The sequence below is a fragment of the Lynx rufus genome, unplaced genomic scaffold (assembly GCF_022079265.1).
Source record: "Lynx rufus isolate CCGP_SWC_20201006 ecotype Redwood Valley unplaced genomic scaffold, mLynRuf1.p SCAF_6, whole genome shotgun sequence".
Taxonomy (NCBI): Eukaryota; Metazoa; Chordata; class Mammalia; order Carnivora; family Felidae; genus Lynx; species Lynx rufus.
The window spans coordinates 4,484,588-4,512,562 of record NW_025814878.1 but is presented as its reverse complement, the minus strand read 5'-3'; the positions used below and the strand labels follow the sequence as shown (position 1 = coordinate 4,512,562).

The window sequence follows — 27,975 nt, the reverse complement described above, 5'->3', positions numbered from 1 at the left end:
TCCCAGTTGAGTGCCATTAGATGACCACAGCTAAGAAGGGAGACACGCAAGTGGTGTCACCTTCTTCTGTCATCTTGGGGAACACGTGGAAAGAGAGGAGTCTCTCCGAAAACCTCAAATAAGATTTCAGGACGCTTTTGTAAGTGGTGCCATTGCAAATCATCCACAGAAAGAAATAGATTTCCAATTTTAATTTCTGTGGAAGGAGGTGGATTCCATACCCCTAGGACCTCGTGTCTGCATTGTGGAACTTGATGTCGTGACACGATCTGCTCGAACTTGTTTTAGTGTTCCTCGTCTCTTGGAATCTTTTCGCAAACTTGATTTTCTGCAAAATGCCAGTGATGAGTGAGGGAATTCAAGTGGAATGTGGCATCTATATTTTTAAGGACTGAGTAAACAGTCAGAAATAAAGAAATAACTTGCCCGGGTAAGAATTCTTAGAACTCATTTGAACAAACCTTAAGCCTATTAAGTGTCCCAGAGGCAGCAATAACCTGAGGATGTACTATATTATCAGAGGTCCTAAATCCTTCAGCATGGACACTTTCATGGTTGAAGTGAAATTTAATGCCCCAGAAAAGGACCTGTGTTATTTTCTTGAACTAATGAAGAAGACAGCGGCCATTCTCTGAAAGAAAGAAAAACCCACACAATCTGTATGGAATTTAAACACATTTTTTATTAAACAGGACTCTATATGAAACTCTCGAGAATTTTATAGTAAAGCTTAGATAAATATTTCATGAAACATCTTAAGATGCAATCATTTATAGTAATTTTAGTGCTCTGATTTCTGTTTGTTTTCAGATTTGAAAAAGCAAACATTTTCTATGATGATTTATATCTAGGAGCTGCCAGTTGAGCCGAATTTCATAAGACTTATCTTTATAAATAAATGGAATAGCTCTTCTTACTTGTATTCTGTCTCTTAAGATGAAGCAATGTTGAAAGATCTTTTTTTTTTTCCTAGCTGAAATATAAACCATGACCTCAGTAAATGTCCTGCCTCATTTATCCCCCCAAGTTTATGCTGGTGTTGGATCGGGGCATCGTCTTCCCTCCAGCTGCCTCAGTAGACTCTCTCTAGAAGCTACTGTCCTGGGTTCTTCCCGTGCCTCCCCCCAACCCCCCACCCCACTCCCGCCTGCGCACTCTGCAGGAAACTAGAGCCTTGTCCTGACACATGAGACCTCTGACTAACCCAAGCTCCTGGGTTCCTGGAGCTGTTATTCAGACAGCCCTTTGTTAGTATGTTAGTTTGACGGTATTAGCTTTTTTTTAGATACATGTCTTGATTGGGCTACTCTGTCCAAATGAGTCTTTCACAGTTCATTCTACGTGCTTGTTTATATTTGCCCGAATTGCTGATGACTGGATGTACCTTGACGTTATGGTCCTGCATAATTTAAAGTTGTATTTTCTTTATCTGTTTGGATAGCTACCTGCTAAGCACCTACTCTGTTGTGCTCTGCACTCTGTTGGGCGCATGAGGAATTTAATAATCACCCATTCAATAAATAGTTCCCCACCATGTGCCAGACTCTGCTGGCACTTTGGATGCAGCACTGAGACAGACATGATCCTTGCCCTCATGGAGCCGATTTTTAGCGGGGGGAGAGAGGCTAAGTGAGTTGAAAATACGGGGAAACGATTGCAGGTTATGAGAAGTGCTGTGAAGAAACACGAGTGAGAAATGGCCAGGGTGGTTCCGCGTCAGGGTGGGCCGCTGGGGAAGAGCCCTGGAGAGAAGGTATCGGCAGGTGGGAGAACATTCTCGGGAGCCATGCTTTGTAGCTGCCCAGAGCCATAGGAAATGGGGTTGGAGTGAGACCCGAACGAACGCCTGACCACAGAGGAGCCCGCAGGCCATAGTCAGAGGTTTGCATTTGGTTCCTGGGCTCACGGGAAAGCCTTGAGGGCTTTCATGCAGGAAAGATATGCTCTAATTTCTTTTTTTATTCCTGAGAGATGGTTCTGGCAGCTTTGTGAAAGTGAGGCGAAAGGAACAAAGCAGGGGTGGGTGGCGCAGAGGCTTGGAGATGAGTGTTGGGGGAGGGGGATATGAGCGCTGGCCAAGCTTCTGGAGAAATGGAGGGGAGCGGAGGCAACAGGATGGGCGCACACCTAGGAAACGGGTGGGGGGCTGGCGCCTGGCGGGGACAGTGGGTGAGTGCCGTTGCCATTGGTAGGTTTACGGGAGGAAGTCAGGGTTCTGAAACGGCAGGATCCACTTCAGACCCGCCCGTTGTTCACAGCGGACCTGTAAGCGGTGGTCTGAATCAGGGTTCAGGTCTGCAGCGCTTAGGAGTCAAGGTGAACAGTGGCTACTCAGGAGACCAGGGGGACAGAACAGTTCCGTGCAGAGGAGAGAAAGGTACTGGCCTGGCCTTGAGAAGAAGGGCAGGATGTTTGGGTGGCGGGAGACATGCATCCCGGAGATCAGCCTGGCAGGAATGGAAGGCTCTCGGGATAAGAGGGTCCTGGGTGTTCCTGTGGCTTTTGGTAGAGGCCTCATCTCCAAGAGAGGTTAAGCTTGCTCGCCCTTCCTCCCTCTTCTCCTTTCCCTAGTTCACGATCCACTGGGTCCCCGGGAACTCTACTGGGCCTTCCGAGTTAGGTCTAGGGGAGCCCCAGGGGACCCTTCCAGATCCCCCACTTTGGGTGTGAAATACCTTTAGATGTTTCTTTAGGGGAGTCTCACAGTGCCAGTCTTCTTCGTGTCCACCTTCCACACAATCCCATGTCCGTTTTGTCACCTACACTTACATATTTCCATTTATTTCCCACCTAGGTTTTATGGCAGGCACACAAAGAAACCCTCAGATGTCTCAATATGGACCTCAACAGACAGGACCATCCATGTCGCCTCATCCTTCTCCTGGAGGCCAGATGCATCCTGGAATCAGTAGCTTTCAGCAGAGTAACTCAAGTGGGACTTATGGTCCGCAGATGAGCCAGTATGGACCACAAGGTAAACGACGTTTCTCAAAAATGCATCGCAGTAGGCTGTAGAGGTTTTGTTAATATGTTAGTCCTTCGAGGTCTTCATATTATAAACATCTTGTAAGATCCCATTATTTGTTACCCGGCAGGTTGGTGAGGTTAATGCAAACCCACAGTCCTTCAGTTGCCCATCATGATGGGAAGAATAATTATAGCAAGTGTTCATTAAGCATTCATGCATCAGACACTGTGGTAAATGCTCTTAATATGTGTGTTATTAATGAAGGAGTAAATCTTAGTTTCTGTGATGTAGTTTGAAATGCTCGTTGAGAAATAGACACAGGCCTTGTCCTCAAAAAGTTTCTGATTTAAAACTTGGGTTTCATTACGTTGAATTCTGATTGTGCCCCCTTAACAATGTGCTCACAGCTCAGAAGGATGTCGTCCCATTACACCTGCTCCCAGTTTGTCTCCAAAGTGCTGTATCTGATAAATAGTAGTTCTCATTTTTTCAGTCATTACTGGTCTTACTCTTAGAAGATAGAACAAAGCCTGAAATGGGCATGTCTTTCAAAAAGGAAGATAAGGGGGCACCCGGCTGGCTCAGTCCGTGGAGCATGCAGCTCTTGATCTTGGGGTTGTGAGTTTAGCCCCACGTTGGGTGTAGAGATTACTTAAAAGTAAAGTCTTTTAAAAAGGGGGAGGGGAGATAAGACGAGTGGAAAAATAAATGAGACTATGCCAAGATGCACTGTTTACATCTGCCTTCCTGGAAATTGATGTATGTTTTTTCATGTACATGTAGAATCCTTTTATCAAGGTTTTTAACCTGATACATATTTTTTCTAAGTCACTTTTGGCAATAAGGCATTTGAATTTAGCACCTTCTTTATGTTTTGTTTATTTAACTTAGACATTAATGGATAATTTAGAGAGAATGAGATAATCTGGCACAATTCCCAGAGTTTCCTCACTTCTGAAAATATCAGGAATTTTCCAAGTGGAGATGATGAATGCCCACTAGGAGGTTCTAGTAAAACAACAACAAAGTCAGGTCTCCTCCTGTTAAATAAAGTTTTATTTTCTGAAGACATTTGTGTCTGTTTAGCAAACCATTGAGCTCTGTTGGGGTTCGTTGAGCCTCTCTAGCCATTGAGTGTGTGCCTAACAAAGCTAGATGATTCTATGAGGCCTTAGTACCTTCTTGGCTTTTCACCTGGTGTTTCTCACCTGGTTTTTCTCAGAAAAACGCTTTCTTTCTGTTTATAGTATTTCACGGTTTGAAAATTGAGTTATCAACATACTATCTTATCTTGGAAGATCTCTTTCTGAAAGATGATAATATTCAGTATTCAATATTCCCAGTATAACATTGCTTCCTTGCCTTACATTGCTTTGTTATTTTACATTCCAACTATCTCTGTTGTTAGGGAAACTATGTTAGAACACCCAAAACAAGGGCGCCTGGCTGGCTCAGTCGGTTAAGCATCCGACTCTTGATTTCGGCTCAGGTCATGATCTCACAGTCCTGGGATCGAACCCCACATTGGGCTCAGCACAGATCCTGAAGCCTACTTGGGATTCTCTCTCTCCCTCTCTCTCTGCCCCTGTCCTGCTTGTTCTCTCTCTCTCAAAATAAATAAACTTAAAAAAAAAAAAAAAAAACGTTTTATTTGGCCCCTTCCGGCCTTTGTCAATACATGCATGTAGTCAGGGTGGATATAGACTTTGTGTTTTGCTTGATTCCCTTCACACCATATCATTAATGGTTTTCCAAGATCTTAATTTCAGTAGGCCCTAGGAGTTCAGGTCCCAGTTGACAGTAAGTCTGCCCTGTTCCCTGTCAGCCCCAGGAAGCTGCGGCACGAAGAAGTTTGTTGCTGACCTAAGGCAGGTCAGTGAGTCACCCGGTTGTGAGAGAGCACACCCGCTCACCAACTCCGCTCAGCGGGCGTGTTCAAGGCTTCCTTGGCTGTTGTGAAAAGAAGGAAACTTTAGTGAAAGTTAGAAAAGTAGTCTGTAAGTTGTGATATACACAGAAAATGTGGACTTGTGCTCAGCATGTAACCGGAGACAGGTCAGGCTTGTGCTCCCAGAATTGGGAGTGGCTAAAGGTCTGGGACTTGACCGCTAACACTCACAAGGGCTTCTTGTAATCTTGAAAATTGGTCTGTCTTCTCTTAAATAATTCACTCTTGCAACCTCATCCTCTACTGTTCTCATAATAAGGGAAGATGGAACCTTGACTGTCTGAGGAGTCTTTTGTGAAGAGCTAAGAAAGTGTTTATGCTATTGGAGTTAATAGCAGGAAAGGCAATTTCTATAGAATGGATTTCTTCTCCGAGTAAAACCCTCAGTTTTCCGGAATAAATGAACATTAAGATTCATAATTTAAGAACACTGAACCTGTGAGGGTTCTCATCCAAACTGCTGAGTGTCCTTGGAAAATTGCTTACTCTTTGGGAATTACCTTTCCTCTAGAAAATGAGAAAATTAGATCGTGTTACTTTAGAATTTGCTTCCAATTCTAATAATCTACAAGAGTAAATCTTGCTTCTTGTCTGAAGCCTTTTATATCCATGCGGCCCACTGGACCCACCACATCACATTTTGGTTATATAGTCAAGAAGGGATTTATTTTCAGGCATAAATACTGAGTTCAGGTTGATATTAGAAACCATTTAGAATATGGAAGATCATTTCCATACTCAACACTTCTTCATTTTGAAAACAGGTGCCCTCAGATTTGTCCTCTCTGTCATTCCTTCTCCTGAGTGATAGCTTGCTCGTGTCCACCCCGAGCTGTGCCTCCTCCTGGGTTCCTTGACTGGCTCCAAATGCCGTGTGCTGAAAATCAGTGTCCTGGGACTCTGCCTTCAGCTCCGAATTGTTTGCCTTTCCTTATTGTATTCTCCTTTCCCCAGCAAGCACTAAATGACAGGAAATTAGCACTTGTAACACAATTACTCAATTCAGTAAGTGTCCTTACCTTTGCATTTCTCTCTTTGTTGATCTTTCTAAACTTGATCTTTTTAAACTGGACCCAAAATAAGTATTTTATTCTACCTTGTCTTAATTAGCTACTCAAATTAGTCATCAGACATTCAGCTTGCATTTTCATGCTACGTGTTTTAACATCTCTGAAAAGAATCACTTGTGTGTGAGCCACAGAGGCCATTATTTTCATCTTCTGTTTCTGTTCCTAACTGGATGAGTGTCTTCTCTGTTAGTTTTGTTTTGAAGAGATCTCAGAGGAAAATATCTTACGATCTTTTTTTAAGTCTTCTTACCGTCAGAAACGACTTCTGCAAAATTGTTATTTAGTAGTAGCAACCGACATCCATTACTGTGCCCTGGGTCCTGTTTGAAGTGTGTTCCATAGATTAACTCACTTCATCCTCACAGCATACTACAGGACGGGTACCATTTACCCCTGGACAGATGGAGAAACAGAGCTTCACCAGGATACGCCACGGTCATGCCAGGACTCAAATTTGGGCAGACTCACCCATTTGCTTAATTAATGGGAAGCTCTCACATTGTCCCCATTTGCAAATGAGCAGGTTAAGTAATTGACTCACGATCTCACAGCTAGTAGGTGGCAGAGCCTGGGTTCAAACCAAGGGAGATTTCAGAGGCCACTTACATAGTCACTGGGGTGTTATTTCCCACGCCATAGATGTACCCTCCTTGCTGGTTTATTCATTCAGAAAGCCACTGGGGAAACCAAAAGACAAACTACTTGCCTTCAAGGAACAAGGAGCATTTGGGGAATTCAGGCTTGGAAACACATCAAAGATACTAGAGATTAAGAAAAAAGTTTCTATGAAGTGAAGAAGGAAATTTTTTAGAAATGTATATTACTAAAGTCTGCATTATTACATATGCAAATGGAATGAGTCCAATCTAAATGTGTGAAAATGTCTAATTGCAGTGTATTTTATGAAATAGCACTTTTCTACCTTCAGGCAAGCACATATAATAACTACCCTTACGAGGTGTTTGCGAGTAGGGCCATGAGACTTGCTTTAATAAATAGAATGGAATTATGTAATTGACACGTTAATTATTAATAAATGAATTTGGGGGAAAGATTGCTGAAACAGATTTCGCCTTCATGTTTCTTAAGAACAAAGACTGTCTTGTTTTTGTGTTCTCTAAAACAGTGTTGGCGCGCCTGGGTGGCTCAGTCGGTTAAGCGGCCGACTTCGGCTCAGGTCATGATCTCGCGGTCCATGAGTTCGAGCCCCGCTTTGGGCTCTGTGCTGACAGCTCAGAGCCTGGAGCCTTTTCAGATTCTGTGTCTCCCTCTCTCTGACCCTCCCCCGTTCATGCTCTGTCTCTGTCTCAAAAATAAATAAACGTTAAAAAAAAAAAATTAAAAAAAAAAAATAAAACAGTGTCTGTCACACGGACTGTCCCCAAATACTTTGTGCACATTTGTCACTGTGGGCAGTGGGGGTCTAGCCTTAATTTTGCTCTAAATAGCAGTATTTCCTTGGGCAACTAAATAATTCTGAGCTGAGATTCCCCTCAGTTATTCACTCACTTGTATGACAGGGTCTGCACCACCACATACAGCTTTTTCCCAGGTTTGTACCCTGAAGCAGGCCTGGGTTTATGCCTTAATTTGTATAGTGTGTGTCTTAGGAAGCAGGGAACTTTCAATCAGATGAGTCTGGTGGGCCTTTTGTTTCTAAATTACTTGATAAAAGGTATTTATTCTGGGGCACCGGGTGGCTCAGTTGGTTGAGTGTCCAACTTCGGCTCAGGTCATGATCTCCTGGTTCATGAGTTCAAGGCCCGCGTCGGGCTCTGTGCTGACGGCTCGGAGCCTGGGGCCTGCTTCGGATTCTGTGTCTCCCTCTCTCTCTGCCCCTCCTCCGCTCGTGCTCTGATCTCTGTCTCTTAAAAATAAATAAACATCAAAAAAAATTTTTTAAGGTATTTTTTCCAAAGAAGTTAAAGGGTTTTTTTTTTTCTAAAATAGATGCCATTTGAAATATTCCTTCTCCTTTCATTAACATATGTTTCTCAATGAATTCAGAAAACTCCAAATCATACCTAGTTGAAATGAATGCAGTTCCAAACTAGCAAATTACACACTGATCATCTTACAACTGTTTCAGCTGCAGAGGAAGAATGCATGTTAGTAGGGAGCAGTCCACTCAGTACCTGTAGTAGCGACCTTAGTGTCACCATGACCCAGGATGTCGGTCTCCGCTCTTGCAAGTCCAGAATCGCAGTCTTATTATTGAATTAAGCTGAAGTCAGCCTCTCTCCCACAGAGGTGAAATGTGTCTGCCACATGGGTTCACACGTCCCCCAGGACAGTGCTGCAGACTGACGACATCCTCTTCTCTGGCTTTCGGAAGGCTCGTCTCTGTGCAGATCCCTCCGTTTGGTTAACTTGGTTTCTTTTCCCCTGGAATCCGGTTGTGCTGCGTGTGCAAGTTTACTACCGTAACCTTATTTTATGGTTAAATCTGCAGTGCCCAGCACGTGTTCAGTTCCGTATTCCATATTGTTTTGTTGTGAAAGAAATATTCCAAATCTTCATCTCACCAAGACCGGGGAAGAAAACAGAAATTGAAGTAGGTCATTTATAGCAAAAGACCGTTAACGCCCTCTTCTTTCCATGCTCAAATTCAGCTTTCGCATTACAAGGTTTATGCATGAATTTTTCTCAACGGACTGATGATCGTCACAATTTTATCAAAACCTGGGAATTTAAACCACTTAAAATTTAAAAAAGGAAAAATTAAAAAAAGAAAAGAAAAACACAAAGCAGCTGTAATTTGGACTGGTGTGAAACTATTTTACCTTGCCAGTTAAAATCAACAGCACTCAGGAGTGCTGCGAGGCACTGCCCTTGCTGAGTAAGCTCGTCTCATCCCGGTGGGCTGGCCCTCCACTACAGGTCCTGGTCACGACAGCCATGGACAGCACTGTAGAGACACAGGATGTGCACATTCAGCTTTACTTTACATCTTAGCCTTTTCCCAGGGCTCACAGCTCTGCCCTTTTTTCAAACGTCTGAAAAGAAATGGCCTTATTGAATCACAGGTGACAGATCTGAGTCCCTCAGCCATCAGGGGAAGCAGGTAAGCGCTCTCCCTCCAGGGGGCGCTGTTCGATGCTTGTGAGCCCAGGGCACAAGGACTCTGGAGCCCAGGGGAGGACAGAGGTGCGTTTGCAATGTGTGACAGCGGTGACTCTGACACTTTTTCATTTCTTACCAGAGAGATTTCACTGTTTTATACTAAATTTGGCTACTGAGTTGAGGTCATACCTTTTTACATTTTTAATGTGCTTTTTCTTATACTCGGTTTGAGAAATAAATTTGAATATCTGTGCATCGTGAAAATAAAATTACACATATGATGCATACATAAAAAGATAATTTCACTGATTAAAAACCTATTAATATTGGAATAGTTTCTCTGTGTTCCTTGAAAGATTCTATTTATGGACTGTCCTTGTCCAACAGTAGTTAGTTATTATCATTTTCCCCCCACAGCAACCACGTAAGATAGCTGATCCTGTATTATACCCTTTTTACAGATGAGAAAACTGACCTTGGGAGTAACAAGTGGCTTTCTGAAGGTCACACGTAGCAGACAGTTGTACCCGTACTGTTTGAGGGCCTATGCCTTCTCCTTCACTCACTGCCCTGGAGCCCGATACTGACATCTGACTGTGCCCGTATGTCTTCTGGGCCTGTGTGTGATGTCAGCCTCAGTGATCGTTGTTTCTCTGAGGATCCACTTTTCCTTGCTGAGAGGCCACCAATACATGCACAACTCCTTTCCCGGGAGTGGCTCTCCTCAGTCGCCTTCCCACGGACACCTCCCTCACCACGCTGTATAAATCTCCCTTTATCTTTCTTCATAGCACTTAGAGCCATACGACGTCTTCTAGGATTGCTCCTTTGCCTGTGTTGTGCCACCAGAATGTAGGCTTTTTGCCTTCATTCGCTGCTGAATCCCCAGCCATTAGCACAGAGCTAGCACATAAGAGGCCCTTAAGAACTATTTAGGGGGCGCGCCTGGGTGGCTCGGTTGGTTAAGCGTCTGACTTCAGCTCAGGTCATGATCTCACAGTTCCTGAGTTCAAGCCCCATGTCGGGCTTTGTGCTGACACCTCAGAGCCTGGAACCTGCATCACATTCTGTGTCTCCCTCTCTTTCTACCCCTCCCCCTCTTGTGTTCTGTCTCTCTCTCTCTCTTTCTCTCTTTTTATTATTTTTTTTAATGTTTATTTTATTTTTGAGAGAGAGAGCACCAGCGGGGAGGGGCAGAGAGAGAGGAAGACACAGAATCCAAAGCAGGTTCCAGGCTCTGAGCAGTCAGCACAGAGCCCAACGTGAGGCTCGAACTCGTGGGCTGCGAGATCATGATCTGAGGCAGTCAGACACTCAACCGACTGAGCCACCCAGGCACCCCGTGTCTCTCTCTCTCTCTCTCTTAAAAATAAATAAACGTTAAAAATTTTTTTAAAAAATCAGTAAAAAAAAAAAAATTACCTTTGGGAGGTGAAACGAAGGATCACCTTTGTCTGTTTCTCTCTCTGCTCTTGTACTCACTGTACTGAACTTGCATTATTGTATAATTAAATTTTTGAAGGGGTCCATTTTTGTAACATATGGAGAAAAAACTACCAAAAGTGAAACTCTGAACCCAAACTGTAAGGTAGTAGGCCTTTCCCCCTCTGTTCCAAGCTTTGTGCAATATGGTCACTTCTCTTACATGGTGAAGACTTGAAAATGCATGTTGACTTAGGGAAAAAATATGGTACCCATACGTATCGATTCCAAAAACAAATTATTCATTCCCACCAGTGGTAGGATTTAATGCAACTGGGGGTAAGTCAGCTTTCATTTTGAACCTGCATTTGTGGTCTTCCTATCTACTCGGTCAGTTTTTCTCCAAGGTGGTACCCAAAAAGCAGCATTGTGTGATCAGCCTGTGTAAAAAGGTGGGGTTGAAAGGTTTTTGAAATAGAACTTTTTTTTTTTTAAACACAGAAAGGATCTTATGAAATACGGTAACCAGCAAATAAGCATGTGAAAAATGCTCAAAATCATTCTATTTCTTAACGTCTATTTCTGAGAGAGAGAGAGAGAACAGGGGAGGGGCAGAACAAGGAAGGGACAGAGGATCCGAAGCAGGCTCTGCGCTGACAGCAGAGAGCCCGATGCGGACCCTGAACTCGCAAACCATGAGATCATGACCTGAGCCGAAACCAAGAGTCGGATGCTTAACCGGCTGAGCCACCCAGGCGCCCCGCTAATTTTTTTTTTTCATTGGCAATATCAACAATGTGGAACAATTAGAACTCCTACATTTTTTTTTTTTTGAACTTACACATTTTGTGGTAGGGTTTCTTCAAAAGCCCGACATGCACTTAGCCTTCAACCTGGCACTCTCTCATCCCTAGGGTTCTGCCAAGAGAAATGAAACCTATGTCCACACAAAGACCTGTGTGCAAATGTTAGCGGCTTTGTTCGTATCGCCCAAAACTGGAAACAACTCAAATGTCCACAGAATTGAATGCTCCTCAGCAACAAAAGGGAACAAGCCACTGATGTGTGCAATAATGTGGATGAATTTCAAAAGCGTGGTGCTTTGGGAAAGGAGCCAGGCACAAAAAGACCACATGCTGTATGATTCTATATGACATCGTGGAGAAGGCAAAACTGGAGGAACAGAAATCAGATCAGTGGTTCCCACGAGGGGGAGGGAGAGAGAATGACCACAAAATGGCAGGGTTTTTTCGTCATGGCAGAAATAACCCACATCGTGGTGGTTATGGAACTACACAGGATTGTTATTGTGTGTAAATTCTATCTCTAGACATGACCTAAAATCATATTATATAGTAGATAGCCGCAAAAAGTAGCGAACGTTATTAACTAAACAACGAGGTAAATGCGTATTTAGCCCTCATTCACAAACATGTTTATCATAATACATCGCTAATTATCATTTTATTTTCTCCTGCTCGGGGTAAAGTGTCGGTTCTGTGACTTGGGCACCATTGTATCCTCCACAGCATGGGGGAATAATGGAGAGCCTTGCCTGTAAAAGTTACTCATAAATAATTTGTTGAATGGTGAAACGGAGAAGCAAAACTTCATATGTGAGTGGAAACACTTAATAGTTCAATAAAAGCGCTAAGCTTGGAATATTGATTGTAAGTAGCAAATTTAAATATTCCAGAGTCAGGTACAGAATTATCTGCACTTCCCCTGAAATAATCATGGTGACTTGAATAGAGTCTAGCTCCCGCTTCCTCTCTCTGGCGCTTGACTATAACTCCCGGTAGGTTGAAATCTGAATTTATTTGGTGACCGATTTTCCAAAGCTGGTGTGCCAAGATGAACCCACTTGAAAACTGTGAGCTCTCGGACTTGGCTGCCAGACCCGTCCAGCTGAGGTGGGCTGGACCAGCATCTGCTGCCTTCATTGTGCTTAATGCTGGATCCATCTGTTTTCTGTCAAAGCCAGTGCCAACAAATTACTAATCTATTAGAGAAACATGGAAATAAGATTGCACTTCTCATTCCTGGCTTTTCCTCTCATATTTTGCTTGGCTTACGTGTTTGGTTTTTATTTATTTGGAGGAGAAAGATACGTTATCGAGTGGGCAAGGCGGGGGCATTGATCATTTTTTCACTCCTTCCACGCATTTTTAAAAGATTATGGGGACAAGATCATCAGTGATCAGTGGCTGTTGAGGGTGTTACGAGCGTCGATGATGATGGCGGTAGTAACAACTGTCGTTTATTAGGGGACTCCGTGCTCGGCGCTGTCCTAGTCCCTCCATACCTACTCCCCATTACTGTCGTTACTTTACAGATGGCAAAACTGATGTGCAGACAGGTTAAGTAACTTGTCCAAGGTCAGGCCGCTATTCAGACCCAAATTCTAGAGCCTGCGCTTTGTCCATCGCTGCCTCTTAAGCCATTTAAAGCCTTTAGAAAGCATTTTTATCCAGGCATGTGAGTTTAATGAGGAAAGTCTTTAGAGTTTCAAGGAGAAGAAAAGGGGACTTTGTATTTCTTCCACCAAGTAGAGGCCTCTATAATTAGAACATATTCCCTTGACGTGTGCTTTTGAGTGCCGATTCATGGAATCAACCCAACTGATTGAGGAAAATTAGATTGGGAGCCCGGTACTCGACGGGCCTTTCTAAGCACAAGTGCTTTTGCGTGCATGTCTGGGTGTGCCTGGTGGTTGTGGTCCAGCGCGTCCACCGCCCGATGGCAGGACGCCGCCTGGCTGCTGAATTGAGCAAAGCCACGGAAACACAGCTCTTTTTCACACACGCCACGAATGAGACAGATGAGGTCGGGTCCAGGGTAACCGAACGTCGCCATCCTTTCTTTCCTTTGGGATCATTAAAGTACAGCTCCTGCCTGCCAGTTAAACCCCAAGTACGGAACCCAGTGTGACGGCATTTCTCTGTTCCCCCCATAAGCAGAGTTCAACAAAATCAGGAACCTTCTTCTCTAATAAAACCGCACTGTGGGTATAGTCTGAGATAAGCATGTCTAAATGCTTGTTTTCTAAAACAAGATTAAAGTGTTATTTCATTTCCTTCGAAAGCAAAGGGTACATATGTTTTCACTGAGTAAGGTTTCTTACCAAATGAGTCACTTACCAAGTGTTGGGGGAGGGTGGGAACTGGTAATCGAATGAGTATGTGAATTAATTTCATTTGCATTCGAGCTGTGAATGAGTTGATTTATTTTTAATAAAAGCAAGAGCCAAAAAAGAGCCCTGTCTTCACTGATGTTATCGGGCTGTCTGGAAGTGAGGGCGTGTGAGGTCAGTGAGGGCGGAGAGGAGAAATCTTAATTCTGCCCCCAGAGACGCGCTCTGAGGACTGTGCTCTGAGAAGGCGTGGGAAGAGACAGGACGGCAGCCTGCCCACCGCGCCGTGTCCCTCACAAGCCGGGGAGGCATAAGGTGCCCTTTCCACCAAGATGCTGTGACGGGAAGACAGACGGGGACCTTATGTGGGGTCCTGTGGGGTGGGAGACTCTGAAACAAGAACTTTTTATAAAGAACTTTGAAATTGATAAACAGTGAATGTTTTACCTTTTACTTGGAAACAGCATATGTTTGTTTCTGCAAAGGCAGAGTGTCGTCTTACGAGAAGGCAGTTTAAATTTGAGGAGCTGGCCATAAAAGACCCACCCGCATGTAACTCGGTGGTCCTGAAGTAATTTACATCAAACCTTTCCTGTTCCCTCTATTCTCTTTTGTTTTTCTCTCCATTTTCCAGTTCCTTCAACTGCTAGTGCCTTCCTCTGTTATTCCTCTTTAGGCTTTCTTTAGCCTTCGAGAGGATATCCGGGGTCAAAGAAATGCTGGCTTTAACAAGTCGCTTTCCGTGCTGGTGGAGCACTTCATTAGTTTGTCCCAAGATTGGTCTATAGCAGGGGCCAGCAGATTATGGCCCACTTTGGCCCACCACCTGTGTCTGTAAATAAAGTTTTATTGGAACACAGGCACTTCCATTTGTGGAGACAGCGCCTCTGGCCACGTCGGAGCCACAGAGGCAGTTGAGTTGAGACTGTCTTGCCCCATACAGTCTAAACTATTTACTGCCCAACCCTTTACAGAGAGTGTGGCGGCCCATGGTCCTTGTGAATGGTGGCTTCCGTACCATCTGCAATAAATAACACTCTTCACGACACCCAAATAAGAAAGCTCATGTGATGCACCTAACAGAGAGCAAGTACCCAGTCAGTGTTGAAAGTCCACGGATCTCTTGTGGATTTGTAGGTCATGCTGCTTTACATGTGTGGGCTTAAGAAAACCTGGTTTTCCTGTCGTGATGATACGTTACGTAAGTGTGGTTTTTCCTTAAGCATCTGAGAGGCTGCACGGCAGTGTGATGTGCCTGGACTCTGAACTGCACACACAGACCACCTGAGTGCAAACCGTGGCTCCTCTGCCTGTCGGGCACATGACCTCGAGACAAGCTCCCCAATGTCCCGTGCCTCAGGTCCCTCATCTCTAAAATGAGCAGTGTAATAATAGGGGCCTCTTGGGCCTGACACAAGGATCAAGTGAGTTAATGCAAAGAATTTGGAACTGAGCTTAGCACATAGTAAATATTAAGTATTTGCTTTTGATATTTTTACTAGTCAAATCCAGTTTCTGCTGGAAAACCTGGGGAAGCTCCTCCTTATCTTCCAAATAAACCCTACACTTGGCGGCCTGGAACACGAGACCATGCAGGTCTGACCTCTTCCCCCGGGGCCCCGTCACAGCCACACAGAGCTCCTCCGTGACTTATCTGGAGATCGTTTGCTCTCTGGCTGGCTGTGCCGTGTGCACGCTGTCCTCTCTTCTGCCTTACTCGCCACTCAGGTATCTAACCCCTACCATTTTGACTCTGTGTTTGCAATACTTTACATACTATATGCCCTTGAACCCTAGCAACCACTCCTCAAGCAGACCATATTAGAGGTGATAATCTTTGCTTTGTGGAGAAGAGGATGGGAAAAGAAAGAGGAGAATGAGCTGAGGTCTGGTAGTTAGTATGTGTGGAGCCTTCACTCAGCACCAGTGCTCCCAGGTCCCAGGGCCTGCCCCCCACGGGTTCCTGAGGCCACAGCCCAGCGAAGAAATCTTCGCTGAACTACACTATCACGCTGACCCCCTCCCCCCTCAAGCAGACTTGCTCTCCATTCTCTTGCACTTTTAACGGTACGTTATCTTTCTGGTTTTGTGTTCATACATTTTCTTGTCTTATCACTGCTGCTACACCTCACACATGCGCGCGCACGCACACACACACACACACACACACGGTGAGCAGCTTGAGTGTAGGAATTGAATTGTATTTAATTTTATATCCCCTGTGCCTAAAACAGTTATGTTATTTTGACAAGGAGTCTCTTCCAGAAAGCAGTAAGGATCAATTGAGAAACGCTTATCCATATTCCGCAAATGCTTTTTACATTTGTTTCAATAATCATTTGTGGGAAAGCAGCATATCGTACTGGTTAATTACATGGGTCCTAGAACCTATTTTTGCTGGAGCTTGAATCCTAACCTACTAGCTGTTGATTTTCTTCATTTGTAAATGGAATCATGGTCATTTATATATGTATTTCATACGGTTATTGGAGAAGCGAATGAAACCATTGATGTAAAGCACTTAACCCAGCATGTCAAACACAGTACGGTTCAGCAGTTACTCTCTGCAATTGTTATTATTGGAACGACATTACTTATGCCTTTAATGTATGTACACTCGGTCAAAGTAAAAGGTATGGAAGGAGAGAGAAAACTTTTGAAATAATTGGGGTCCTTGAGGCTGCTGCTCTCCTTGCGAGCGCATGCGCCAGTGTGAATGGGGGCTCGGGGGGTCTGTCTGCCCCCCCCCGGATGCCACCACCCCTTCACCGCGTTGACTGTCATGCTAGTACGTGAAACCATATTTCCGAGGACATGGCACCAAGCACAAGTGAGCTGCTTTATCTGATGCTCAAGGCGGAAACAAAACAAAACGAAAACCCTGCTCCCAACACCAGAGAAAAACTGGTTGCTTTGCTGGACCAATGCTGAGTTTCCATGTGACCCCTCCTGTGGGGTTTTGGAGGATAATCTTGACCAGATGTACATTTTGTCTTACATGCCGTCTTTCTGGCCCTTTGTCATGACTGCCTCATGCAGTAGTGGGGTAGTCATGCAGTCTCGGTGGTACGTTCCTAAGGACTAGGGGTTGAAATAATTCTCTGGGGTAAAACGTAGAAATGTGAATGTTGGGTGTATTGAAGCAACAACACTCACTGCTAGCATCCCTTGCCTGTGCATAGGTTGTTTTAATGATCAGCTGATTGTCTCCTCCCTCTCTCAGCGGGCCTGTGTGGCTCTTTGCCTTGGAATGTGCCGAGATAGCTTATTTTGCCACAGCCAGCCTCGTCGGTGCCAGCAGGGGAAGGGTTAATAAGGGTCATGGCTGATATTCTGTGTTGATCACACTGTTGGACAAGAAGTCTTTCTAGTGGCCGTCCTCACAAGTACAGATACTAAGTAAAAGGCTTCAATTTGTGTTTACTTTTTGTTTAGGTAACTACTCCAGACCCCCAACGTATAGTGGGGTGCCCAGTGCGAGCTACAGCGGCCCAGGGCCCGGCATGGGCATCAATGCCAACAACCAGATGCACGGACAAGGGCCAAGCCAGCCGTGTGGTGCTATGCCCCTGGGACGAATGCCATCAGCTGGGATGCAGAACAGGCCGTTTCCTGGAAATATGAGCAGCATGACCCCCAGCTCTCCCGGCATGTCCCAGCAGGGAGGGCCAGGAATGGGGCCACCGATGCCAACCGTGAACCGTAAGGCACAGGAGGCAGCTGCCGCAGTGATGCAGGCCGCTGCAAACTCGGCACAAAGCAGGTATGCCGTCGGGGCAGGTGGTCTGGGTGCGGACGTGTGAGCACGTGCTGAGCACAGAGCTACATCGTCACCCGGGTCACCCGGGGCGGGGGGTGGGGGGGGAGCAGCGGAGTGCGATTTTGCTCGGCCGTTCCTTTGGTGTTAATGTTTTCTGTACCGTAAAGTACAGACAGGTGAACGACAGAACACGTTCCGGGAGACATCGAGGAAGGAATCTGAGTTGTGGGAGGTTCTTTGAAATGACTGCGAGGAGTCCTTATAACCAGCCCAGAGCAGTGGCATATCTCATGGTTCCGTTTAGAACAGCTAGGTTTAGGCAGGCAAGTGTGAAGCCTGAAGAACTAGGCTTTTAAGATCGAAAACACTGAAAAAGAACCACCTTCTTTTTTTCTTTTTTTTTTTTTTTTTACCCCACCATAAAAATCTTTATGAAATAGAAACCTCGTCTATGCACATATTTGTATCGTGTGTGTTTGTCTAAATGTATACGTGTGAGATTTATAGATGTCATCTTATATTTTATTTTTCTGGGCATACCTCTCTGTCCAAACCAAAATGTGGTTAATAAAGCAAAGATAATATTTCATAAAGTTTAAGCTGATAGAGCAAGGCTTTAGCCTCAATCACTTGTTTTTAATCTTGATTTCTAAAATGATTGAAGCAAATATTGAACCTATATAAAAATAACGTACTTAATTAAAAATTTATGACCGAAGTGACTAGTTTTAAAGGAAGCACTTATGAATATGTTTTAAATTACGTTTAACATATGTTAAAATATGTTTTAAAACAAAGCACGTTGACAGCTATGTCTGAAGTTACGGTATCTTCAGAAGAAAAGATAGAGGAATCGGATTTTTGTCAAAGGGAAAGAAAAATGTGCGTGTGTGTACGTGTGTGTGTTTAAATGTGTCCTTTGTTACTTTTCCTCTGAAGCTGCTATTTGGGGAATGTTAGGGACCCCTTCAGTCTCCCTGTTTGCTCCAAATAAAAATAAATTTCCCTTGAGGAATCAAAAGGAAAATCAATCATCCTCTCTCTCTCTCATCCACATTATAATTACTTAAAATTTCCTGAACCCCAGATACTAACCCGAACCTCACAGACTTTAGGGAATGTTTTAATAAACCTGTCCGTGAAAACTGGTTTGCCTGGTCCAATTGAAGCTCTAATTTAGGGTTAATTGTCCATTGTTGCACCTCCTGAAGCACAAGTTATTTTCAAGTAGAAAGTACCTGACTGCATTGGACGATGAGGCCTCGGATCGCGGCCCGGGGAGAAGATAACCACAGATATTAAGACATAATTGCTTGATAAAGAAGTCTTGCTATGCTCCCTTCCTGAATCAGTTTATATATCATTTTGTATAAATTAACGTATAAATCCACATCCATGCATTTTCCTTTTCTGTTTCTGACCAGGAGGCAGTTCCAAAGCCCTGCCTTCACACACTGCCCGTTTTCAGCGAGGGCCCGTGTATTTTTTGGCTTGTACCGAAGTCAAAGCTCCACTTCAGCAGCGTAAACTGAGATTACATCTGAGAATCTCACTTTTCTCTCTCCTCTGCCCTGTCCTTCACCCCGCCCCCCCCTTTTTAAGGAATGTTCTCCAGCTCCCCTCCCAGGCAGCTGCACGGTACAGAGTATTATGCCACATTCTGTAGCCCCCCCCGCACCTATGTGTGGAGGTGACATGATGGACAGGGGGATTCGTACTTGTCTACAGAACAAATCCAAAGAAGTTGTTCTTCTGTTCTGCTTTAGGCCACCATACATTAGGTCGCCTGCTTATCCCAGCCAGTCTGGGGCTGGCGGACGCCCCATGTTTTCTTCCCAGCACCCCAACTATGGCAACTCTCAGGCTCCCATGATGCACCAGCCTGACCAGTACGGGTAGGTAGCAACATACCCTGACTTGCTGCGGGACCTGGGCATTTTTTTTTTTTTGAAACTGTTAATGAACGTGCCATCTGGCTGCGAAAGGAACACCCAGAACAAGAAAGTGAAAGACCTAAGAGGAGATCCATCCCAGAGGGGGTTGTCTTTTCGTTCCTTTTTGTTTGTTTCGGGGGTTTGGTTCGTTTTGTTCTGTTTTGTTCTTCACTCTTCTGAACGGTACTGTGGTAGTGCGGTGGGAGCGTGCATGCTGTCCCCCAGATCCTGTCTCTGCATGGCTTTTGGCATGGCTTGTTCCCTTCATGCCTGAGAGGGAAAGAAAAACTTGTATCTCCGTAAAAGTAATGAAGCCACCCGCTCTGGCGTGATCTCCCCCATTGTCGTCCCTCTGTTGTCTGGGAACTTGTGTTGTGTAGCACCGTGATCATGACTGTGTTATTGTCATCTCTGCCACGACAGTGACCCGCTCCACACACGCACACACACCCCTGAATTCAGAGAGCAGCGGCCGCGTTTGACAAGAGACCCACTGCAGGAGACAGGACTTAGGTTATTAATAGGACTTAGGAGGGGATTCTTTCCAGCCTCCCTGAGCAGATTTCTATTCTTTCCTTCTCCCAAGGAGTTTTAGGATATTGAAGTCACCAGAAAAACGCAACCAAATAATCCAACGCAGAATTTTCTTTCGAAACATGGTGTTGCCATATTATTATCCATTTCGACACAGGAATTACATACAGCAACAAAAAGTAGCTTTCTTTTTTCCTACTGCAAAGCTATATAGCAACAGGCTGTCACCATCTTTAGGTTCATAAGTGCTCTTAAAGCATATCGTTATTGAGCGATTTACTTAGCAGAAATATTATTATTGATACTGTTTTGCATGTTGCAATGGTAAGATTATCCTACGTAGACTGAATGCTGTTCAGCAGTTTCAGTAGAAACACACCACATTTTTGGTTCAAATAAAACAGAGAACAGTCAGCTGGCTTTGTTTAAAGACTAAACTTCTAGAACTATGCTTTTACTGCTTGTTATGAATACGTAACAGAGAGCCTGTCACTAGTTTTGTATTCGGTATACATTTATTTAGACAGCGAGAGCAAACGATAATTTTGCAGGCGAGAGTTCTAAATCCTGTAAACACGGTCCTAAATGTGGGCCAACAAATATAGAATTTTGTAAACATAATCCTAAAAATGAAATAACAAATATAATTAGGTAAGCAGACTTCTTTTGGGAAGATGTCTTTTCCTCTTTTTTCCCTTCTTGTGGTACCTTCAAGGTCACTTCATGAGTCAGTAGGAAGATAACAGTAGGGGGAGAACAGCATTCCTCATCAGCTGCTAATCCATAGGATCTGTCCTTTACCAACTCTGGAGTCCTATTTAGACCCACAAAGCTAGTTTGGCTGTGCCTTGCCAAGCCACATTAAGCAGCTGTGTAAAATGAATTTAAATGGCATGCATCAGAGTAAAATCTCTTCCACTGGGGCAGAAAATCAATGTTAGCTAACCAGCACGAGGAGATCAAATCTGCGTTTCAGCCAGCAGCATCCAGATAGCTTCCTTAGAAAACAACACCTCCTCTTTAATTAAAAATAAGAAAAAGATAGATGTTGGAGTTACTCTTTGTAAATCTTATAAAGCGCACTTGGCGAAGGCTCATCTCTGTGGCCCCATCCCTGTTGGCTCTGATTTTTGCCTTTCATGTCTACAGCATTCTTTCTAAAAAGGAAAGAAAAGAAAGTTTTATTTCTATTTTAAATCTTCCTTCCTTTTCACTTTGCAAGTACATGTAACCTGTTGTGCCTTTTTTTTTTTTTTTTTTAAGCAGAAGCTTGAATGTGAGAAAACATGTAGAGTACATGTTTTAGCACTGTGGGTTAAGAAATTTGGTTTTCAACATGCTTTTGCTTTACTTAACAGCTCGTGGCAGCGAACTCATGTTTTTGCTTCTGTTGTCGTTTTCGTCCCCCGTTGGTGGCTCTGTCGGGTGGAAGTCAGGTCGGCAGTTTGAAAAACCGGTTCACTAAATGTCAGTGTCTCTTTGGGGGAAGAAGTGGCTCCAGCCTTTCAGAAACACAGCATTCGCAGAGTTTGTTAAAATGACTTCTTTCCCAAGTCAGAATCCCTCAGGGCCAGGAGCTTCTGAAGGAACCTGAAAAAAGACAGATTAGCGACAAGTGTAGCGCGTGAGTGTGTGTGCACGCGTGTGCTATTAGAACCCGAAAGCTCTCCGTGAGAAATGACGGATTATGGCAGTTATGCTCCAGGCTTTCTCAGCTCGTTGCGTGTGAGACGGGACAGAGGAAAACACACAGGCGTGACTGATTGGAAGCCATCTTCTTACTTTGTTTTTTAAGGGTAAAACCCACCTGCTGCACTGAGTAAGTGAAGAAACAGAGAGAATCGGGTTTTTTTCATTTCGACCTTTCGAGTGAAGGAATTCCTTTTGATTATCAGAGGATTTACGGTAGAATACGGTGACTCTTACTGCTCGGGTACTAGACCAGCCGAGTGATCTCATCTAATCATTTGGAATTAATAAGTTACATGTAATATTTTTGCAAGACGCCCTGCCCGCCATACACAGAGAGACTTTATTCAGAAAATGCATTGCCGTGTTTAGTTTTAAAGCATTTCTTTTTTTTTTCAAGTTTATTTATTTTGAGAGAGAGAGAGAGAGAGAGCACGCACACAAGCAGGGGAGGGGCAAAGACAGGGAGAGGGAGGGAGAATCCCAAGCTGACTCTGCACTGTCAGCACAGAGCCCGATGTGGGGTGTGAACTCACAGACCGTGAGATCATGACCTGAGCAGAAACCAAGAGCCAGTTGCTTAACTGACTGAGCCACCCAGGTGCCCCTAGTTTTAAAGCATTTCTAGTAGGTAGTATTCTTTTGAAGCCATGAGAGAGAGGTGGCAATATTCAGTGACCTTATGAAAAGCCGAGTTCAGGGACGGCAGGTGACTTTCCCCCTCAGTCTGGCTCTGTAGACCATGCTGGACAGACTTGAGACGTTGTCTGTAGAGGGGAGCCAAAGTTGGCCAGAAGTTTAGGAGAGACTTTGGCCTGTTGCTTCCTAAAGAAGCATTACCACGAACCCCAGGCCACACACACACACACACACACACACACACACACACACACACGAAAATCTCCCTCAGCCATGGATGTGTGTTTTGCATCCATTCATCCATTCCCAGTGGCACCTGCTAGTGTCCCAACAGCTGACCGCTCTGCCAAATACAGCCGATGTGTGGATCGGGATATATCAGTTATCCAGATTGTTTTCTTGGGAATGAGCTCCAAGGGAAATGCACGACTTCAGTGAACTTACAGAAGGCCTTGACAAGCCCTAGACCTTTAGGCCCGGGTACAGCCCGGTTCCCTGAAGTCTGCCACCCCCAGCACCCCCCGTATATCAACTTGAATCGAGTCTTCGGTGACTTGAGATGACCAGCGTCAGAGTTCTGGCACGGATCTTGATGACGGTATCTTCCTCAGAAGGGAAGTGTTCCGTTCTCCCTTCCCAGAGGATGTACTTTCGGTGACAGAGCAGTAGCATCTTGGAGCTAGAAGGGTTTGAGGTGTCATCAGGCCTCTCCCTCTTGATTTTGTGGTGGAGGAGACGAGTGTCTTCGAGTTACCGGCTCAGGACCCTTTCGTCAGCTACAGGCCAGGCATCGGCTCTGTCTCCCGGTCTCAACCGCTCTTCCTTCATTTAGTGCTGTCTCAATAGATTTTTCCCTTTAAAAGGAAAACGTCTTAATTTCGGTTCTCTGTCAGGTCTAAAGGCAATTGTACCGTTAGAAACCAGCGATCAGCCAGTGTCTTGGTGGAGATCCTACTTCTTACTTGAGGCCTGGACTTTGGCTCCCTGGCCGGCCCCGTGCTTCCCCCGATGGGCCACGTGTGTTTGGCACGTCCCCCTGGAGATCCACCGCGCAGCCTGAGTCCTTGCTTCCGCAACCACCCACCTTGTGGGATGCGGTGACAGCTTGCCTGATGGGTGGGTTTGAATCCCTGTCCTTTTCACCCTTCGCCTGCCCCCCGAGAACGATTCCACATCTTGCGTTCTTGTGACTGGTGCGGAGCCGTTAGAGTAAGGATCCTGAGCCGGCCCTTTTATCCCACAGCGCATACACCTGCTGAGGCTGGTACAGGCGACGTGCGTCTTCCTTCTGCTGTCCCCGAAAGACACCCCCGTGGACTGACTGAACATCAGAAGGAGGAAAACTCTGGGACTTCTTAGTTTTAAGGGGAAAAAAGTATGAGCAAAAATGAGTCCGTTTGGAAAGTCTTATGATTGTTGCCTGGAATGGCATCTTTCTGCTCTCGCAACCATGAATCTGGAGACCTACGTTTTAATACTTACATCGTACCAAATACTAGGGTGGCCAAAATCACTTTTGTTAGAATGTTTCTAGTAAAAGAGGAGTTTGGGAATTCTCACTGACATCATTTTTTAACCTTTGCCACCCATTCACTGCCACGAAACGTTAGCCACAAGGTGGCTTGATCCGTAGTAGCACCTCACCTGTGTTGATGCTGAAGCGGCCGAATGTCTCGGAAGAGAGTTTGACCGGTGGTCTTCCTCTGCTTGGGACTAGCTGGCTCCACTTACAAGCCACTGGATCAGTCTGTCCTCTTGGGTATACACAGGCTGCTGGTGTCTGTGTCTCATGTGCACACCGCATACACACACGTCTGCCGGCAGCTGTTCTTTAGGGAGGTGTATTTATAATTCATTTTCCCCGTTGCTGTTTGCCAGCAAGGCACTTTTTCTGTATTATTTTCCTTCAAGCCAGTATGACGCAATTCTGCTGATGGGCAGGGAGCCACCGATGTGGAAATACATTAATGGAGATAGTGCATTAAAATGTCAAAGGGAAGGAGCAAAAAACTTCTAAATGCGTCAAGCCCCAGTTACAGTGGGGTCCGTGAGCCTGAAGGGCTGTGAGTGATTTGTATTAACAAAGAATTTAGCCCCTTGGATTTTAGACTCTTAGGTTTTAGAATAATAGCTATGATTGGAAAAGTCACGTTATTGGAAGACAAAGAAAAGATTTCTGAGACTTAAGTAGAGTTTTATTTCTGCAATTAAATGTAAGCCTTTGCATTGTCATCCAAATACTGTGCTTAATTTTTAGCCCCCCCTTTCCCCTTCAAAATTTAGAATTGAGGATTATTATGTTGGTATTTTAAGATTACGATTTCAGTCAAATCTTTCAGAGTTTCAGAACTATCACGGTAACTACAAAGTATATTTATTAGTCTTCAAATCAAAAATTAGTAAAGCACTACTTTTTAAAAGACCAGAGAGTTTTTTTTTTTTCTTTTTTAAGTTGAATGAGATCCAAGGAATCAGAGTGTGAAATGTGCAGCAAACCTTTAATGGACTAGAGTCTGTGACGTTCCCTAAACAAGTGGTTATTACCAGGCAAGCGTTTTAACCACGTACACACGCTCGCCGCAGCCACAGGCAGGGGAGGGTCTGGAGCCTGCGTCTTTCATAGCCCCGTGGGGACCCTGCTGTGGAACGCTGGCTGAGGGTTGACCTTTGGGATTCCTGCTACTGAAGAAAAGGGAGTGGGAAGTGTAGACTCGGATGCCTGTGTTTGAACCTGGTGGATACTGAAGGAGGAGCACGCTGGACGGGAGCCTCGGTCACTGGATAGCGTTCCGAGGAACCAATGGTTGTGCGGGCCAGAAACCAGAACTCGGGCTTTGGCAGTCTCTCGACTCATGGCAAAGGTGGTCTCCCCGAGTCCCTCTGACTGTCTGCTTTTCGTCCTCGTCTCAGACATCAGTGTGCTCCTCATATTCTGGAACATTCCCAGTTTCCCACCGTATCTAGACCTGCCTCCCTCATTCAGAGTATCTCCTATCCAGTGCCAGTCTGAACCCCTCCCAGCGGGGTGCGTCCTCACCATCTCAGGTGACCCACGATGACGCGTGCATTGGGTCGGGGCTCTTGCCATCGAGGTGAGCCTTGCGTCGGTTGTCTGCTCCCTTGTCTGAGCCACCTGGCCTGACCTGGGGTCCTACTAGCACCTCCGCCCCACAGTTGACACAGCCCCCCAGGCCAGCTGGGAGGGTCGTCTCCAGAATCGGCTCTATAGTCCACCCGTCCCCAGAGACGGTCAGCAACACAGCCCAGCCAGTCCGGGCTCTTCAGGGTTAAAGGGCAGGGTCCCCGGAGTCACACACATCACAGGTGGTAGCATTCGGCCACATGGCCGACACCAGAAGGGTCTGAAACCTCGTCGCCTCCACGGTGTTTGGGGCTGAGGGCAGCCGGAAGAGTTTAAAAGTGGTAAAGGGCATCTGGTCTGTGTCTTAGTCTGTCTCCGTCTGGGGTTTGGGAAGCATCCCGCGTGACCTGTGAAGACCACGGGCAAGGGGCTGGGCTCTCTGGTCGCTCACGGAACCCCTTCGCTGGCGGCGTGAAGGACGTGGGGGCACCTCCCAAAGGCCCTTCTTACTCTTGACCTTCATTCTTATTCCGAACTCCACTTCCATTAAGAGAGTGAAAAAAAACAAAGCAAACAAAAAACCCGCAGCTTCAGAACCTGAAGGCTTTGTCCCGTGCTTTGCCAGTTAACTCTTGCTGGATGGCCTTTGAGTGTTTAATGCCGGGTAAGAGCTTGCCAGTCTCCGCCTTCCTATTTTTCAGGCTCTTCCTGCAACATTCTACCCTAATTCTGAACAGCGTTTGCTTAAATAAATTGAGTAACTGTGTGGCCCAGGGCTGCCCTTAGCTCAGGAAATCTGTAAGAATTTTACGAAGATTTTTTTTTTTTAAGTTAGAAAGGACCGTATTGATATATTTCCTGGCATCACAGCCCTGGACAAGAGTATTGTTTGTTGGAGGATTTTACAGACCATTGCTGTGGCAAGGATATGAGATGGAGATCTTGGGACCTAGATTCTTTCTTTTTTTCAGTCAACAGACCGGTCCACTTAGGTACAAGAAGTCTGTGAATGCGTGAGATCTGTGCGTTCTTAATGACCTCCTTCCTAAAACATCACTCAGCTTCGTTCTTGGGTAGTTGCTGCTTAGTCCTCAGCGTGTGTCAAGCTGATACGCGCCCTGCGTCTGAGGTGCTGGTAACTCTAAGGAGACCTTCCCTCGTCACTCTCTCTTGTACCTTGTGCCCAGGAAGGGGATGTCCTTGTATAAAGGGCGGGTACTCCCATCACTGAAAAGGAACAGCCCCCCTCACAAATTACTCACGATCATTTCTTAATGGTTTTATGATCCCAGATAAACCTTTTTTTTTTTTTTTTTTATGTAAAGAACTTTGACTTAACACAGGGAAGAGCACTGTTTTCTTTCTGTGGGTGACATCAATGGCAACTAGTTTTTCCTTCAAGAGGTACAACAGAGGGCGCCTGGGGGGCTCAGTCGGTTGAGCGTCCGACTTCAGCTCAGGTCATGATCTCACGGTCTGTGGGTTTGAGCCCCGCGTCGGGCTCTGTGCTGACAGCTCAGAGCCTGGAGCCTGCTTCAGATTCTGTGTCTCCCTCTCTCTCTCTCTCTGCCCCTTCCCCGTCCATGCTCTGTGTCTCAGAAATGAATAAATGTTAATAAATAAATAAATAAATAAATAAGAGGTACAGCGGATGTCATTTTCACCAGACCAGGGGGCCTATGCTCTTTGCGTCCTTATCAGAAGCCAGTGGGAAGCTACGTGTACCAGAGCCTACAGAGCTCTGGGGTTTACCCCTCAGAGGGAAGAGACAGGTTTGGGGACCCACTCCTGCCCCCTGTGGCTTTTGTCTCCACCCTGCACCTGAGGCAGCCGGTGTGCTGGGGATCAACAGGGTCTAACACCAGAACCTCTGAGTGAAGCATCTTCAGAAGGGAGACCTGCGTTCGTTTGCGTGCGATTGCCAGTAAACGGTTCTTAATAACAGAACAATGGGCTCAACAAACCAAAATCAACTTGGACATGCACAGAACCTTCTTCGTTATCAATTACCAAAATTCAAGCAGCCAGTTTCTGCATTTTCTTCACACCCTGACAAGGAAGTCCCTTGCTTCAAAACCCTTGAGCTCTACTTGTTCTCCTGTTTGAGAAAGGAGGGGAAGATCAGTCCGCTGCTTTCAGAACAACTGAAACGGGTGACCTGCACTGAGGCAAAAAAGCAGCACTTAATCTTGAAATTGCACAACAGGTGCATTTTAGCAGGGATGCCAGGAGCAGAACTGATAACAGGTTGGAACCCTCTGAGAAGTCTGCGTGAAGTAGTTAACAAAAAGGGAAGAAACGTTTCTGATGTTCCATCCTTTTAGGAAATCAGGGTGGAATATGCAGTATTCCTCGGCGCTTGGTGGAAATCATTTCGCCAGGATGCAGGGGTGAAAATACGGCTCTTTGAAGAAAGGTGAGGACGACCGGGAGGTCCTGTGGGCCGCCCACGTGATCTGGGCCATGGCAAAGACATGCCGGGGAGAACTTGGACTCTGCGGAGTTAGCCACTAAATATATATCCACGCAAAAGACCCTTCTCGAGAACAGCTCACAAAGTGATCACTACCCTTCCGTTGAAAGCGTCTTTTTCATGGAGCTCTTGAAAAGTACCTTTCCTTTTTGCCCATTCTCAAAGGAAAAAATAAAACCTAAACGTATCAATTGCCAAAGGGTTTGGGGCGTTACTAATTTACAGCTGGAAAATGATCATGACTCTTAGCTTTGTGGCTG

The 27,975-nt window shown here is 45.3% G+C and overlaps 1 protein-coding gene across 9 annotated transcripts in view; it reads left to right on the top strand.

Annotated features, from left to right (window-relative positions):
- Positions 1-27,975, top strand: part of ARID1B (AT-rich interaction domain 1B) — a 450,798-nt gene that overhangs the window by 372,714 nt on the left and 50,109 nt on the right. For 6 of the 9 annotated variants that reach the window (XM_047102157.1, XM_047102155.1, XM_047102156.1 and 3 more), the window contains 3 exons: positions 2,795-2,974; positions 17,040-17,367; positions 19,131-19,259. In XM_047102157.1, the coding sequence (XP_046958113.1) occupies positions 2,795-2,974; positions 17,040-17,367; positions 19,131-19,259 (637 nt within the window). The remainder of the gene's footprint in view (positions 1-2,794; positions 2,975-17,039; positions 17,368-19,130; positions 19,260-27,975) is intronic. The other 3 variants (XM_047102162.1, XM_047102161.1, XM_047102159.1) reach the window with 1 other exon arrangement.